This window comes from Neopelma chrysocephalum, unplaced genomic scaffold (assembly GCF_003984885.1).
Source record: "Neopelma chrysocephalum unplaced genomic scaffold, ASM398488v2 Primary Assembly neopelma1_43, whole genome shotgun sequence".
NCBI lineage: Eukaryota > Metazoa > Chordata > Aves > Passeriformes > Pipridae > Neopelma > Neopelma chrysocephalum.
In genome coordinates, this window is record NW_020897702.1 from 14691420 (window position 1) to 14708623 (window position 17204).

Here is a 17204-nt window from a genome sequence, read left to right on the forward strand (position 1 = left end):
CCGGGGCAGCGCCGCGGGATCGCCTCCATCCCCGCCGTCCGCTGCCGCCGCTCTGCCTCTCGCAGGGCAGCGGCGGCGCCGGGGCCGGGCAGCGCATCGCGGGGCTGGGGCAGCTGTCGCCGCCGCCGCTCAGCCCCCACCCCCGGCCCCGGCGGCGGGGAGGTGCCGGTGCCGCCGCCCCTCCCGGCCATGCCGGCCTGTCCCCCCCACGCCGCCTCCCGGTCCTGGTGCCGCCTCGCCCCGCCCGCGCTCGGCCGCGGCCGCAACGCCCGCGGGGAGAGCGGAGCTCGGGCTCACGGCGGGGCTCCGCCGCCTCACCACCTCCCCCGTGCGGCTGCTCCGCCGCGGCTGCTCCGCCACGGCAGCAGGCCGGCTGCAGGGCAGTGACAGCGGCCCTGGCTCCCCGGGCTGCTCGGGTGCTCATCGGTCAGCTCGGCGCTGCAGAGGGGATTTGTGTCTCCGCAGTCGGGAGGGGTCCCCCTGGGCAGAGCCGGGACCCCAGCACGCATAGGAAGGGTCGTGGGGACGCTCACAGGGGGCTCAGGGCATCCGCACCTTGGGACCTGTGCTGGATTGACCGTGGCTGGATGCCGGGTACTTATCACAGGCACTGTGTCACTGCACTCGTCAGCTGGACTGGGGAGAGAAAATATAACTAAAGGCTCGTGGGACGAGGTATGGACAGGGAGAGATCACTCACCGGTTAGTGTCATGGGCAAAACAGACCCAACATGGAGAAATTAATTTATTGCCAGTCAAAAATCAGAGTAGGATACTGAGATTAAACAAAACTGAAAAACACCTTCCTCCACACCTCTCCCTTCTTCCTAGGCTCAACTTCACTCACGATTTCTCTACCTCCTCCCCGACAGCAGCACAGGGAGATGGGGAACAGGTGCTGCAGTCAGTTCATTACATGTTTTATCTGCTGCTTCTTCCTCCTCAGGGGAAGGACTCCTCACACTCTTACCCTGTTCCAGTGTGAGTCTCCACAGCTGATATTCAGCTTGATGTTCATGTAGGCCCTGGGTCATTTCCAGCATGATTCTTTATCAGCCAGCCAGTTCCCTGCCTGTACAGTGATGGGAGTGTTCTGCTCCACATGCAGAACTTGTTCTTTCTACTTGCCAAACTTCTCAAGGTTTCTGTTGGCTCACTCCAAGTTTATTAAGGCCTCTGTGAATTGAAGTGTTACAAACTAAGACATCAAACCTGATTTCCAACCTAGTAATTTCTGCAAAATAGTGAGATGGCTAATATTACCTGAAAGTCTCTTCAGGCCATAAACATAGCATCTGTCTTGACAAATAACACTGATTTTAGTCACAAAATGGGAATATGGGAAAGTTACTTTACCACAGTAGAAAACTGCAAAAAAAATACAAAAAATACAATGCTAAGGGAGAGTAAAATCCTCTGAGGCCTTGAGCTGTACCTAGATTCAATCCAGAGCACATCCAATACAATGAACATTACCTAAAAGGAACACAATCCCTAGTCAACCTTAATTAAAGATTCAAAGTGGTCCAAAAACTCTTCTGTTAGTAATTTTGTGTATTTAGACATTTTTGCAGACTATATGAGAAATTTGGGGCTCGTGAAAGTGAGCAGGAGATCTCAATTGACTTCTGTGGAGTTCTGATTCACTCAATAAATTTGATCATATCAGCTGCAATGACAGTTCTTATTTTCCTTCAGGAACTTTCAACACTGATATGTGACTTTGGAGGAATCTTTGTCTAGTCATGTTTTCATTTCTATTCCTTGAAGATTTGCTGCTAAGCCATTCCAAACCCAAAGCCTAACCAGTTATATTGATGATGCAAAGCCTCATCCTGCATATGGTAAGTCAACAAAAATGTTGGCATTAATTTAGCATTTAGGAAATGTTTCAGGACAACTCAATATGGAAATCTTTATAGGCCAAGTAGTGACAAATTTGAAAGAAAAAAAAAACGTTTGCTTTGTGAGGATTCATAGCAAGAGTTGCCTAGATACTTTTGGTTTTTTGCAGTCTCACAATGAAACTTCAGTGTGATGTTCAGCTGCACTGCAGTGGCATCCATATTAAGGCTATTGTCATACAGATACAAATCTGCTGAATTATTTAGCCTGAGATCAAAACAAGGCTTTCTATATTCCTCAACACAAAATCAGCTAAAGCTCTATAGTGCTTATGAAAGAAAGCCAAAAGCTCTTACTGAAATCCACACTTAGTTGAGATTGTATATACAGCATGAACATCCATTATTAAAATAATTCCTATTTGTTTTATTATGATAAATAAGAATTATATCAATTCAAGATGAGAAGACAGTAGCCTAAAATATTTCTATGGGTAATATTGTCACCTTAAGTTAATTTTCATGTTACACCTGCCTCTGTGAAAATTAAATATGTGTTTACATTTATATTTACATGTGGTACATAATTCACTAGTTCAAAAATCTTTATAGAATTTATATGTAGAGTATGATAAAACCTATATTTAAGGCATATTTTGGAATTTTTACAAATTACAGATCTTACTGTTTTGTTGCTGCTGTCTTCAAACCCCTCACAATATGGGAAACAGAAGAAATATGTTTCAATTAGATATTCATCACAGTCACTACTGATAGATGTGCCTTCATCTACAAGTCTAGCAGCCACCTAGAAATTTTGGTGTGCTAAGCTTAAAAGCCAGATGCAATGTGTTGCTGTAAAGTGACCTCACTGTCAGGACCAAGGTTAGAAGTTAGGTGTCCCCAGATATGAGTGTAGGTGTGGAGTTTCTGTTGATTTTTTAATGTCTCATTTCTCTTCTAGAGAATAAACACCAGCCTGGCAGTAACACACATCAGCTCCAGTTTGCCTCTTTTCTGCCATAATACACACACATCTGTGGCACAATCACATCAGTTACTCTGTGCTGGTAGGGTTTTTTCAAGCAGGTTTTTTTTCGGTCTGACTCAGGAAAAACTCCGCAGACATCACTGAGAAGTACAACATGACGAAGGTTGAGTAGCATTGCCAGAAGCTTGAAGACCTCCCCCAGGGAACACATCTGGTTTTGTCTGCTTTGGAGATAAACCAGTCCAGGAGATAGCCCCATGTACTGAGGACCACACAGACTCCCTGGCACTGTATACACAACTTGAAGAACTGTGCTTTAACTGCTCTGTGGAAACCACAGTAAGTTCTCATGTTGCTGATAGTCAGGAATTAAAAATAAAATGCTGTCTGTTAGTAATGAAGCTGTTGCAAAATAAAAAAAATATTTTGCTTAATGAAGGTTAAATATTTGCCGTTTCTAACAGCAGTAAATATTTTCACCCCGAGCTTCCTAACTGGCTTCCTCTTCTACTCTGACTCACTCTGTTTTGTCACACTTCAGAAATATTTAAGCCTAGAAAAGTCTTTGAAGTTATTTGTCAACTGTCTTACAAATCCCTTTTAAACAAAAGGGACTGCAACACATGGTTGTGTTTTCAGCTACAGCTATCAATCCAGACATTCTCTCAACCAGGGAAACCTTGTGGAGTTTTCATCTTAAGAAAATATGATCAGCTTCAAAGAGTAGCAGGATGCTATCTGGTACCAAAATGACACTAAGAATGACTTTGAAGTCTCTTCTTCATAAATAGTCCCCATGGTTTCAATGCAAGTTTTTGCCAAGTAAGAATCTAAATCCTGTATGAAAGAGAGTGATATAAGTTCTGTTCTGTATAAATTGCACCCTGTATTTCAGCATAAAGTTTAAATGCCTGTAATTTGATTACCTAGTGTTTCATGTTCAGGAATATGATCTTTCTGCTTGGAAAGATAAAATTCTGAAATACGAACAGAGATAAAAAAGTGGGTTGAAAGCTGATGCCTGTCTTGTTTGAATGAACAGATTCTGGTCAGACAAACTCACATTACTGCACATGCAGCAAATGTAGTGTTAAATATTCTGCCTCACTACAGTTCCACTTGTGGCTGTGAGCAGGGTTGGATTAAAACTATGTGAAGTTGACATTTCCAGATCAAGGCACAGGCATGAACAAATGTGCTGTGCACACTGTGAATGGAGGATCTTGTCCAGAACACTCTCCAATCTTCCATTGAAGCACACGGCTTTGTGGTTCACCAGTGTAGACGAGAGCCAAAAGCAGAACAGAAAATTTTCCTACCAAACCCACATGATCTTCAGACACTTTCATACACATGTGGGTACCAGCAAGCCAGAATCTGTCGCTATGGATATGTGTTAGTAGATATCATTAATTTCAATCTTCCTTGGTATTTCTGAGCACTGGACTGCATCTTACTCATCTTACAGTGATGTGCAACCAGCACTGATGCTCTCATTTTACCCAGTGAGCATCCCCCAAACCAGAGAGCAAGATTTGTTGTAAAGCTTCTCTTCAAACGTCTTTGAACCTCAAGCATTGAGGTCATGTTTCAGTCCAGGAGACAAAAACTAGCCCTAATTTGAAGTAAATCTCCTAAACCACATATAATCTAGTTATGGTTCTCTCAATACCAATTGCTTTAATAACTTGACCTCCTCCTATTGTGCTTCATTACTTAATAATGTAGATGTAGCCTTTGAAAAATGTAAATGTTTAAATACTGGTATTAATACATGCAATGATATTGTGATATAGGCAATGATTACAATTGTCTTTCAAAACATTAGTGTTTAGTTTGGCAATGAAATAATAAAATTAACAAATAGAAAAGGTGAGCTGAACAGTTAGTTCAGTAAAAAGTCACTATGATAAAATGTGAGCACAGTTAATTTAAATTAACCAACACCCTGTTTAATGAAGTATTATAAATATCATAGTAATATTAATAACATTACTGTAATATTATGCAATGTTATATTTAAACAAATTGCTTTGTTTTATTCAACTAAAAGATGAGACACATAAAAAGGTCACAAATATGAATATATCAGACTAGGTAAGAATTACCTAAGTCTCATAATTGAAGTAATATATTCAGTAGAAAAGACCTAACAGGCACTTCTCTGTTGTACAAGGTTGCATAAAAATGGGAAGAGAGAAAAGGAGTAAATGGGATTCACAAATCTGCTTTTGTTGCAGCAAAACTGAGCTAGTGCAGGAACCCAACATAGAACCAGAAAGTCTTTTCATTTGGAAAATTTTAAAACAAGACCATAAAAAAGAATGACAAAGCAAGGAGAGGGAAGTAGAATAAAAACAAAACAAGGAGCAGAAGCAAGATGCAACAAGCTTAATCAAGGCCTCTATCTGAAAACCCAGTGCTTTTCAAACATTTTTGTGTGATTCATGATCAAATTTGTATCTAAAAAGTGAGAATAATGTTTTCAAAAGCAACTACTCCTCTAATTCCTCAGGTACAATTTTCAGTGCCAATAATTTTTTTCATTTAGATATCAAATGAAAATGCTGAAAAGAGTTGGCTTGGAGCCAAGTGAGTGGTGGTTTTGGTTTTGGGTTTGGGGTTTTTTTCCCCTTCTCACTGATACAAAAATGAAAACGAACTTTTAACATTAGAGAAGAATTCCAGACAATCAAAGAACAAACATCCAGTTTCATTCACAGATAATCGTAAAAAAAGCAGTAGAAAACAAAGTCTAGCTTCACAAAGTTGTCACTGAGACTTCCTTTTTAAAATATTCAGTGTGGTTTAGATACTTCCTGAGGATCTGAGAGTCCCAGACACAAATACCATCTCTACCTCTTAGGCAAGGTTTTGGTAGCAGGAGGTTGACTACAAGGGTGGCTTCTGTGAGAAGCTTCTAGAAGCTTCCCCCATGTTTGACATAGTCAGTGCCAGCAGGCTCCAAGACGGACCCACTGCTGGCCAAGGCTGAGCCCTTCAGTGACAGTGGCAGCACCTCTGGGATAACAAATTTAAGAAGGAAAAAAAAGTTAATGCACAGAAGCAACTGCAGCCAGAGAAGAGAGGAGTGAGAATATGTGACAGAAACAGCCCTGCAGACCCCAAGATCAGTGCAGAAGGAGGGAGAGGAGGTGCTCTAGACACCAGAGCAGAGATTCCCCTGCAGCCCATGGTGCAGAGAATGGTGAGGCAGCTGTGCCCCTGGAGCCCATGGAAGCCCATGGGGGAGCAGAGATCCACTTGAAGCCCATGGAGGAACCCCTGCTGGAGCAGGTGGATGCCTGAAGGAGGCTGTGATGGCTTTGGTGGGCACATGGTGTCCAGCCAAGGTCAAACCACTACACACACCTTAAGACAGATGTGAATTATCAGTCTGAGATATAGCTGGGAATAAGGAGCTCCTTTATTTTAAATTACCCATCCATCGTAGTTAATCTTTTCATTGTAATCTAAAATTCACTGGAATTTTTCCAAATTCTCTCCCTTAGAAAGTCGGTAACACTTTTTTTCCCACAAATGTGCTGGAGAGTTGTCTAGGAAGAATTCTGGGAATGGAGACTGTTAAGATAAGTGCTAAGTATTATTGATTTGAGAATGTGCTGCAATTATTCTAGTAATATGGCAAAGACCAATCATTAAGTTGGACTGTCATGCTTGACATACTTCATGTCTCCCCTGGGAGCATCATTGGTGACCACATGGAGGGGCAGCAGGGAGTAAAAGTCCGAGGCCCAGACAAGGCTCAGCATGCTCTCCACATCGTCTCAGGTCTGTCCCACAGTATACCTTGCCAGACAGGATGTTGGGGTAACAAATGGGAGCTTCCCTCTCTCACAGCAGGGAGTCTCTGACTTCTATCACTCTTCACTTTCTCCTGCATGGATTAGGCTCTGCAAGCTCCGACGCTTTGCTGGAGAGAGCTTTCAGCCTCTCATCTGGTACCAAAGCACTGAAGCTAATAAGGAGCTACAAGGGCCATTCTTGTCTCTGATACATCCTCCAGTCATCCATAACCTTTCAAACTTATCTTTTCTTCTGGTTTTATACAGTACCTATAAGGATCCACATTTGTTTTGTAAGTGGCATGATAATACAAAACAAACTCATGATCATTTGGTGTTACCTTGCTGTAATAAAGGTTTAAGAGTGAGAGTAAGTGGTAAGTTATTTCAGGTCTCACACTGCCTCTGTGGTTCTTTGATACTATGATAACTCTTATACAGAGAGGCTTATTTATGTTAAACTTTCATTAAATCAGGCTAGATACCAAATCACAAACTCTTGCCTTCTGAAATGCTCAGTTTAATGGATGAATTCAGCCTAAAGCATTATAAGGCCTGTCTTCAATTACATTACAATCCTCTGCTGGAACTGAGAATTCCTTTGCAACAGAAAAGACTATGAAAATATCGAGCTTCACGGTTGCACTTTTGTCAGCAAGAACATTTTGTAATCTTTGGATTGTGGCATCTTCATTGCTGACTGAAATATGGATCAGATTTGGCTACTTAAAACATCAGATTGAAAAACAACATGAGTATATGAATAAAACAAAAAAGAAGAAATAGCTCCATATTCAAGCAGAATTTTATTCAAAATCCTGGAAGTACAGATCTACATTTCCAAAGGTAGATAGTCATTCTGATGTTTGATTTGACACATCAAAGTAGACTCAAGTCTTCATAGCAGTAAAGTTCAGCAATCTGTAAAAAAACCAGGATCTGCTCTCAGGGTGGAGAAGACATTACATAGTGAGGCCCACAAACCAGTAGTCACTTTTAGGGAAAGACAGCAAAAGGGAGAAACCAAAATGCATTCACTTCAGTAAATTCAGCAATGTGGATATATGTTTTGTTCTTTTTCTCTCTTCTATTTATTTCTCCTACATCTTTTCCCTTCATTTCTTATGGTTTCTATCTCTGTTTTCCTGAACTGTGTTCTCTTCAGTTCCCTTCGGGAATTCCTGACCTCCTGTTCTATGTCTCCCCTTTCATTCCCCTTGTCAGTGCTGCTTCTTTTTCCTTTTGCTAGTTCATCTCCTTCTGGCACTAAACACAGTGGGGTCATGTCTAGAAACACCTGTTCCTTTTTGTCCATTTCGATAACCACTACCTACTGCATCTCCCAACTAGTATATTACTCCCTCATTTCTTCCCCAGACCTTTACACGGCAGAGAGGGTGTGAATGGAGATGGTTTGGTGAATACAGGAGCTTAAGCTAGATTGCTCCTAATTTTTCTCCTGTCATGTATCTTTTCTGTCACCTCTTCTCTCATGATACCTTGCTGTTCAGAGCACATACTACAGCTAGTGAAGAGAGAACCACTTGTCTCTAGCAGCAGTCCCTGAAAGGGTGCATCTAAATTCCCAAAGGAAAACCAACAGATCCCATAAATTTCAGCACCTACATCAATTTGAATAAACTGCTTTGTTCTAAAGCTGTTCTTTCTTCATGGATTTTAATAGGAAATGGAGGAGATCATGATCTTTGAAAACTATGCTTGCCTTCCCTAGAAGCCTCAGTTTAACATAAGTTTTAAAATTATGCCAACATCTCAAAACTCTGAGTTATTTTTTAGTTGTATTTTAGGCCTTCTCTATAACCAAAATGTTCCTACAAGTAGTAACTCTAAAGTAAAGGAGGCTGTCAGAAGGCTGTACTGGTTAAACAGTTCTTATACCGGTAATAACTTAATTCGCGCTACTGTTGTAACTAAGATGCCACTAACTCCAGATCTCACAAGATCAGGATCAGAAGTGCTAGTCATGGAGCTACCTGTATTTTTACACCACCAACCCCTAAGAACGTGGGAAGGAGCTTCATTTAATGGCAAAATATGCTGAGTTCATATATTCTGCAAGGTCATGGCACTAAAAATATTCCTCTTACAAAGCTAACAAACTCTGTTTCATTAGGGTTGGAAGCTTTCCCCTTCTACTACTAAGTTAATACATTTCACTGAAGCAGAGAAGGTAGGCACATTTAGAAGATTATGCTAAAATCTACCAGCTTATAAGGAACAGGTTTGCTCCACAAAAGCCACACTCCACAGACTGTAAAGAAATACATTCCCCAGGGCACTAGCTGACCATTGCGGGCAAATACTAAAATACCTGAAAGGTTACCTAGGTCAAGCTCTTTTCAGGAGACGTGGAGGAGGGCTTTTCCAAACAATTGAATTTGTTAAGGTTGGGTGTTAAGAACAGCAAGTAAGATTCATTATGAACATGAAACCAACACTCACCACCTATCAGTAGGAAGCAAGTGATTATTCCACACCTTTACAAAAGGTTTCAGAATATGAAATAAGGTGACTCAACATAGCAGTCCTAAACAGATTTCTTATGCAAAGATTTCAAGTCTGTTAGCTACTTATTAAAGGAAGAGGTGGGTTAGTTATGCAGAAAGATGCCCTGAAAGTTAAAAATGAGTTGTTATAATGAACGTTTCTTGTTATTGACTCTTACTTTTTATTCTTGCATGTCTTGAGTAGAATTGAGGGTGCAACAGTAAACTGCTTCTGTTCTGTGACACTGCTTTCAGGCTTCTAATGGAGAAATTGTTTTTCACGTCCCAAACTCCTTCTAGAGCCACTGTTAATAATTTGGCAAAACAATAGCATTACAACTGATTACTTCAACTTGTTCTAGAATTAATGAAATAATACACCACAATATTCTTCCATAGTTAATGAAAATAGATTGACATCTTCAGAGAGCAATTCAGACTGCTAAAGGCATACAACGCTCTCTACTGTCTGTAGAACAGATTAAGACTACTAAGGCTCCTAACTGAAGAACGATATAGCTTGGTTATAACATATAAGAAACAGCAGTAATATCACTGATGCATCCAGCATAATTTTTTGGTCATACTGGAATATCAAATGCCCTCATAAAAAGATAGAAGAAAATACCCCTCCCCCTCCAAAAAAAAACCCCAACAAAACCCAAACAAACCAAAACAAAGCCAACACCATCAGAATTAAATAAAAAGCTAATTTATTTTGTGGAAAGGTTACAACTTATTAGCCATCTAATTTATGTAAAACAATACATTTTCATAATCTAAACTGTGTAAATCGGTAACTATCCAACCTGACAACTATTGTTTATCAGAGCCCAGGCCACTTAGGAAGCATGTCTAATTCTCCAGATGAAACAGATGAAAAAGGAACTCAGTACTCACTGAATAATCTGTACACCACCATCCATCTGTCTGTATTTATTATTCATAGCATTGTTATACTATGCCTATAACATTATGCTATATCATTTCTATACTGAACATATAATACCATTTCTATACTGAGCGTGTTATAGATCTATATTATTCATTCCTGTAATGAATATTTTTGTAATGTTTCTATGTTATCTTTAGCACTTTAAGCCTTTGTAACATACATTTCACTGGGAGACTCCTCAGAATTCATGAGAACATATAAGGTAGCATCCAATTATACAACCAGACTGAAATATTGCAGACAATTTTAATTCACTGGCAGATGGATACAGCAAAATAGTTGTATTCAGCTCCTGGTAACATTAGGAACATGAGCAGATTGAGCAGACCAATGTTAACATCTGCAATTCAGCTACATGTTCAGGTAGCTGAACAGGTTTCAAAGTGTCTTTTTCTCTTCATTTACTATAAAGAGAACCTACATAAGTCAGTCATTTGCAGGTGTGTGCTGTGATTGCCTAACAAGCCTAATCACAAAAATACAGGTGCAGGCTCATATGGTCTTTACATCAAATACCTAATTTAAGTACATTTTTGCCTGTGAATCAAACAGTTTTAAATTCATTTTGACTGAGTTTAGAATTGGGTCTCTCAATCCTACACAAGAGAAACTATTCCAATAATTACAGCACTTCTTTCAAAAGAAAAAGGTAATAAAACCTCTTCCTACTGCTTGGCATTTGTTTCAGCTTTATTAAACTAATAGATCACGTGGAATTATCCGTGTTCTCTGTGGTCCCATAATTTCTGACAAAAAAGAAAAAAGTAATAAAGACTATATTCAACTCTTCTGTTTCTAAATGTTCCCAAGGATATCACATAAATGTTCTAGGTTGCTTTTTTTAAAAAATAATAATTTTGCCACAGTTCCTCAAAACAACCATTTGTCCTGACAAACACTTGCCCTTTGCTGATAAGGAGGATTACCTGCAGCTGGATGTTTAACATCACATTCTTCTTTCTGAAAATGAAGGTGCTCCTCAAGTATTTCTTTTACTCTCCTAGGTGGCTCAACATATACACATTTCTTCCCTGTTAGTAAAACATATTACAAAAGAAACATTTATTACGAATCCCCTGAAAGCTGACATGCTTTGCTGAACGCAATGTCAAATTATGCTGCTCTGCTTCAGTCTTTAATACACTGTCATTTTAACACATCGTAACTTTAATATACTGTAAGACAAATCATTTACAAATATATGATAGTGTTCAGCCAGGCTCTGCTCCCCAGCACCTAGTGAATCCTCAGGATAGGAGGATGGTACAGGACAGGACCCTGGTGGGTACATCCATATGGGGTGTGCTTATAGCCAAGGCCACCCAGGGCACTCGGGGAGACACGGCCACTGTGCCTCCCACCGACAGACATTCCAAGGCAGGACCGTGCATGAACGAGCACCCAAGGAGAAGTCCTCGCTGAAGGAGGTCTCCAAGGAGCTGAAAAGGGATGCGGGCACCTCATGGCGGCAGGGGAGCCTCTGCCTGACAGGGCGCTGCCCGCGCCAGGGCCGCAGTGCCGGGGGCGGCGAGTGGCCGCCGAGGTGCCCGCGGGGCATCAGTGAGGAGCCACGGGTGGCCGGCTTGGCTCCCCGAGGGGACACGGCGGGGCAGGCCCAGGGTGGGGCAGGGGCGGCCGGGGACCGGGACCGCCGTGCTCACGGGGTTGCTCGCCGCGGGCATCGCTGCCCGGCTCCTCGGCCGCCGCCGCCGGCAGCTCCCGGCCCGCCGCCCTCATGGCCGCCGTGCCCGGGCGTTGGAGTCGGGCTGTTGCCACGGGAGGTTGCCGGGCCGCTCGCGCAGGCGGGGCCGTCACGTCGGGTGCGAGTTCCCGAGGGATGGAGCCCAGCGCCTCGGGCAGCCCAGTGCCCGGGGCTGGCGGATCGGGTCCCACATTTCCGGTCACAGCGGGGTGTTCTACCCCTTCCACAGGCCAGGGATAAGCGCGGGGGTGCCCCTCGAGGCCCGGCGCGGCCAGCTGCCATCCCCAGAGGACAGCAGGCCGTGGCCATCTCATGCCTGCTTGGGGCACGGGTGGGTGACAGCTCTCAGAGCCATTACCAGCTACTCCTTTTTGTCACTCAGTGTGACCCCACTCAGGAGCAGGGCACACGCATCACCGTGTACCCCCATGGGGTGTCACCACTGGCCTCCCTCATGGAAGGATGCCTTGTCACCCTCACCCAAGGCAATGGCAGACTGACAGGAGTAACGAGAGAAGAGTCCTGTTTAACTGATGTAGATCTACTGATACTCAAAAGTACTAGCTTGGTTGTAAAATGAGGCATTTTGAGACGCTGTTTATAGGTCTGAAGTATACTTGACTCTCCATGTTTTGCCACAGTTACAGTTTTGAGTAAGAGGAACAGCTGCCATTTACAGTAGTCAATGGATGATGCTGCCAGCAGGCACGCAGGGAAGCTGTCCTGCTCACCTGGCTGAAAGCTTTCCTCCACAGTAGCTTCCTTGAAACCGATTCTTTGCATATGGTAGTGAGAATTTATAAGATACAAACCAAGTCTGGTTACACAAATGCATGATGTAATCCATGTCTGTATTAGTCCTTGACACATTTCAAAGCATATTCATTTTCCACTGATGTCCAGAAACCATATTTTCAAAAATAATAAGCATTAAAATCATCTTATACCATTCATAGTTCAGAGGCTGTTCTTCCTTTTCTAACAGAAGTGCTGCACATTATACACTCCTTCTAAAAGGTGGGTGATGGAAACGCCCTCCATAGTCACTTGATGAGAGCACCAAACGTGGGCCAACATATCCCAACCCTGCTGCTGCTGTGACAATTGTGCTTCAGCTGTGTTAGTTGTGTCTGGAAGGAGCATGGGATCACTCAGTTAGAAACCTGCGTGGGACAATAAAGTGTTTTGTTACAGCTCATACTGAGAAGAATCTGACAGAACTTTAGGTCTTACATTCAAGTTTCAGTTCAATTTGTTTAAGAGAGAGAAGCAAGTTTCTCCACTTCTAAATTACAGATGGCAAAGTTGAAGCTGAAAATCATGCAGCATGCCAGTACCATGGGAAAATCTTTAATGTATGTCTCAGTTTAAAGAGACAGAAGTGTTTGCTAAGGAGGGCAGGATATGAGAAAAACCAAGCTCCTCCTTCTGAGTAATTATAACTTTGAAATTAAGAGGCTCCAGTCGAAAAGGTGTGGAAAAGAAAATAACAGCTATTTACTAAAGAATATATATATATGTAACACAAACAAACAAGCAATAATCCCTCAACCAAGCTCCCACCGAAAACAATTCAGTACTTTTTGCCTCTCGGCGCAGTTATAACCATCCCCAGCAGGGGGCGCTGGCGCCTCGGGAAGGTGCTGCAGTGCCTCACTGGTGGCCGGCAGGGGGCGCTGCTGGGCTCCGGCGCGCGGGGGCGGCCGGGTCGGTCCAAGGCACGGGAAGGGAGAAGGGGAAAGGGTGGCTCCTCCTGTGGACTCTACGCTGCCAAACGCTGGCTCTGGCTGGGGATCCCCTTCCTCGTCAATGGGTGCCGGCTGCTGCCAACACGGGGAAAGAGGAGGGGAGGGCGGCCCTTCCCCCAAAGACTACTCCGCAGATGGCACTGGCTTTCCGATGAATTCCAGGCAAGTTCAGGCACTGGGCAGAGCAGAGTGTGAGGACTCAGATGCGAACTGGGACCTCCCTCGGGGCCAGAAGCCAAAAAATGACCCGGCCGAAAGAAAAATAAACCCCGGACCCCTTCTCTTCACACACCCTCTCCGAGTCCGAGCAAAAGCCGAGTCCCGCCCCCCAGGGAAAAAAAAACCTCTAAAAAAAAAAGCTGCCTCTAAGCCCAGCTGAGGCTACAGGAGGATGGGGGTTCTCCTTTACCAATTTAGCTGGTGTGCCGAGGTTATTTAGGATTTCAATGAAGCAGTCGTTAAGTCCAGGGCTCGAAGAGTCCTGGCAAGGAGCTGTTGGTGTGGGAAAATTTACTAGGAAAAAGTAACAAAATATAAAACTGTAACAATGTACTAACTCAAAAGTGGAAGAGAAACACTAAATTACCTGTAACTAAATCAGATGTAACTAATCAGACACAACAGTATGCTAGCTGTTTATCCTCACACAGTTGAGGCTCGTTTGTTCCAACCAATGCCACGTCCATGACCTTAAATCTTTAAGCAACTTAATTTTGCAAGGGAAAAGTAAACAGGATCTTGATAGAAAGTCATTTCCTTGAAAAGTAACAGGAAAAAATAAACCAAAACTCCTTTCTCATCCTGTAGATAATACTTAGTATTTATGAACAGGTGCTTGCATTGATAAATGAGCTTTCAGTTAAACATATGACAAAGTATTTGAGGTTAAATATTTTATTATATAATAAGTTTTGTACCAAGATCATTAAATATTTTGTGTATCACCCAAATAAGTTACATTCATTCTGAGCTTTCATGCAGTTTTAAAAAAGTTGAAATTTCTCAAAAAATTCTTTTTAAAGTGAGTTGTAATAAACTCTGCCTAACCAAGCCAGAATTCTTTCATATCAAGTAAATATTCCAGTTTTCTTTACTGCTACGACACTACAGACCAATTAGAAAGGCCTCTCCAAATTTGCGCTAATTAAATGGAAACACGTAGAAACTACTGAGACTTTGTGAATACCTTCAGTAACAGTAGTAACACTTCAAAATATGAGTGAGACAACTGAGCTGAATTGCAAGAAGTGACATCTTGCCTGGGAGAACACTAAAGTATCTTACATTACATTACATTTACCTTGTTGCAAAGAGACAGACCACCACTGATGAGCATGCAGAACACAAACAAGAAAGTGGCAGCAAACCCCACATTCATAAGCTTAACCACAGCTTTTAAGGGGACACGGCATTTATGCAGTCTTCTACTATTTCAAAAAGGTAGTGATACATATCAGTCCTCCTAGCAATGTCAAGGGCAGTTTCATCCAAGCTGTTTTTCAGGTCTGGTTTCACGTAGCGATTCATCAGCAAGAGTTCAAGGGTTTCTCTACTGTTTTTGTTTCCTGCAGCAATATGCAGTGGGGTCAGCAAACCATTTGTCTGTGCGTTGATGTCTGCGCCCTGCTGCAGCAGGAACGCGGCCACTCTTGTGTTGTTCCACTTGCAGGCGCTGTGAAGGGGTGTCCAGCCGTCCACAGTCTGCGCATGAATGTCAGCCCCCTGTGCCACCAACTCGTGTGCAATGTCCAAGTGCCCCCTGTAGGCAGCTCGGTGGAGAGGAGTGTACTGGTCTTCATCACGAGCATTTACTGGAGCCAGCTTTTCAGTCAGGAGCCTCTTCACCGTACTCAGCTGTTTAAAGAAAACAGGTAATTTCATGTGATTCCATTAAACAGGATGTATGGCTTTTCCTGTCTGGAAGTTTAGTGGAAAAGCAATTTCTGTCAGTGTCAAAAAACGCTTAAGCGCAACAACAGATTTTAAAATGAAACCAGCTATTTTTACTAGGGTTGGGGGATTTTGTGGGGTTTTTGTTTGTTTGTTTTCCGTAGGTTGTTCTGTTTTCAAAGAGCTAAAACATGAATATTAGTTGCAATACCTTAAGAGTACCTTAACCTTACACCTTCTCCCCATTCACTGGGAAGACATAAGTACCTCCACAGAACTGTAGAGGGAGCTTTTGTGTGTGAGAAAGACAACTTATGAAAATAAGTGTACACAAGGGTATAATAACATAACAGGAATCTTGGTTGTCTCTCCCTCACTTTCAAAAATAAAGTTGGGTTTCTTTTCCATAAAAATATACAAAAACAGTCACCTGTTATCTGCATATGTAGCTTCAGAAACAATAAAATTTCAGATACATCCTCTCCACCCCAGTTAAAAGGCTTATTTGCCAGGAAGAAAGAGCCTGGCATGCTTTCCGTTTATACAAGCTAAAGAAAAGTGCTGTTACTTGAACTTTCAACTGAAATCAAAGCTTGCTTTCTGAAAGCTAATGGATTCAGAGACTTTTCAGTGTGCATGGGCTACAAAGGGAGATGTTTTACATGCAGTGGCTTGCAAAACCAGATCAAAATGGCTCACAGAAAGACAGGAAAGTGTAGGTAAATTTTTGTTTGTGGATGAGTTGTTAGATATGTGCTTAAAATAACATTCTTCTGAGTGCTACATATGAACAGAACGAGTGCCTTACCCGATTGTTTTCAGCTGCCCAGAGTAGCAATGTCTCTGGATTTTTTTCCATTTTCTTTTCTTGCATTTCATACCATTCCTCACTTCTTTCTTGCTCATCATCGTCATCGTCTGACTGTCCTGACCAACAGCTCTGAGTTCCCACAGGAATCAAATGCCTGTGAGTCTCCAGCAGTTCAAGCTGGTTAAAATGCTCTGTGAAGTCTTCAAACAACTCACTATCATCGTCGTCCTCATCGACTTGCTCTTCTTTATTCATTTTCAGTCAGCATCTGTGAGCAGCAGATGTACAATCTTGTTGTACAATACAAATGGATGATGTGGACATCGACAAATACGAAAATTAAAGAGCAAACTCAAAGTTCCTCCACTAACCCGACCCTTGTCAGCTCTGCCAGAACTCCCAGACAATATCCACGCTGGAAAAGCACCATGTTACCCCGGTCCCGAAACGGCACCACTTTCGGACGGGCAGCGAGAAGCAGCGCGAGGGTTTGCAGAGCGCACCCGGAACGCTGCCGATTTCTTAACAAAGAGGCCGGAGCACTTCGGATAGTAGGGCAGAGTTTCTGCGAGGCCCCGCGGCGCCCGTCCGGCACCGGGCGAGGCCCCGGCCCGGTCCGCAGCACTGGCCCTCCTCCGCTCCGCTCCGCACCCCCCCAGAAGGGCCCTCGCGCCACAGAAGGACGCTCCCCCGCTCCCCGCCGGCTGGGCCGGGCCGGCACCACCCGTGCCTCCCCTCTGCCCCGGCCGTGCCCGCGGGCTGCCAGCAGCCAGACCCCGCTCTAATCCCGTCCCACGGGTCTCCCATCCGCGCCGAGCAACTCCCGGCCCGGCCCAGCTTCGCCCGCGGTACCTGAGGCCCCAGCACGGCCGAGCGCTCCGGGGCGGGGCCCAGAGGCGCTTCCGGGCCGCGGCCGCCGGACGTGACGTGCTGGGCCGAGGCAGCGGCGG

At 43.4% G+C, this 17204-nt stretch overlaps 2 protein-coding genes and 1 long non-coding RNA gene across 5 annotated transcripts; 1 reads left to right on the forward strand and 2 right to left on the reverse strand.

Annotated features, from left to right (window-relative positions):
* The first annotated feature begins 492 nt into the window (after window positions 1-492).
* LOC113964760 lies at window positions 493-3906 on the forward strand. Of its 2 annotated transcripts, none has more exons than XR_003533286.1 (3): window positions 493-675; window positions 1699-1844; window positions 2809-3906. It is a non-coding gene; the product is annotated as an uncharacterized LOC113964760 (long non-coding RNA). The 2 variants fall into 2 exon arrangements; XR_003533285.1 differs by having other exon boundaries at window positions 2956-3906.
* Window positions 3907-7428: 3522 nt separating this feature from the next.
* CUNH11orf97 (chromosome unknown C11orf97 homolog) lies at window positions 7429-12049 on the reverse strand. Its single transcript, XM_027677399.1, has 4 exons — window positions 11765-12049; window positions 11030-11134; window positions 9328-9453; window positions 7429-7562 (listed from the first exon to the last, which is right to left on the reverse strand). Exons 1-4 carry the CDS (start codon window positions 11838-11840, stop codon window positions 7555-7557), a joined length of 315 nt encoding a protein of 104 aa, XP_027533200.1. The 5' UTR covers window positions 11841-12049; the 3' UTR covers window positions 7429-7554.
* A 2382-nt stretch (window positions 12050-14431) lies between these two features.
* Window positions 14432-17195, reverse strand: ANKRD49 (ankyrin repeat domain 49). Of its 2 annotated transcripts, none has more exons than XM_027677403.1 (3): window positions 17107-17195; window positions 16252-16522; window positions 14432-15407 (listed from the first exon to the last, which is right to left on the reverse strand). In XM_027677403.1, exons 2-3 carry the CDS (start codon window positions 16507-16509, stop codon window positions 14949-14951), a joined length of 717 nt encoding a protein of 238 aa, XP_027533204.1. In that variant the 5' UTR covers window positions 16510-16522; window positions 17107-17195; the 3' UTR covers window positions 14432-14948. The 2 variants fall into 2 exon arrangements, with proteins under 2 accessions (XP_027533204.1, XP_027533205.1); XM_027677404.1 differs by lacking the exon at window positions 17107-17195 and adding an exon at window positions 16626-16649.
* Window positions 17196-17204: the final 9 nt, after the last annotated feature.

Coding starts and splice junctions, on each gene's coding strand:
- ANKRD49 (XM_027677403.1), bottom strand. CDS start 16,509: ATGAATAAAGAAGAGCAAGTCGATGAGGACGACGATGATAGTGAGTTG. Junction 15,408..16,251: donor GGGCAGCTGAAAACAATCGG/GTAAGGCACTCG, acceptor TTCTTTAAACAG/CTGAGTACGGTGAAGAGGCT.
- CUNH11orf97 (XM_027677399.1), bottom strand. CDS start 11,840: ATGAGGGCGGCGGGCCGGGAGCTGCCGGCGGCGGCGGCCGAGGAGCCG. Junction 11,135..11,764: donor TGCCCGCGGCGAGCAACCCC/GTGAGCACGGCG, acceptor TTTTACTAACAG/GGAAGAAATGTGTATATGTT. Junction 9,454..11,029: donor TGTTAAACATCCAGCTGCAG/GTAATCCTCCTT, acceptor AATTATTAACAG/TGGCTCTAGAAGGAGTTTGG.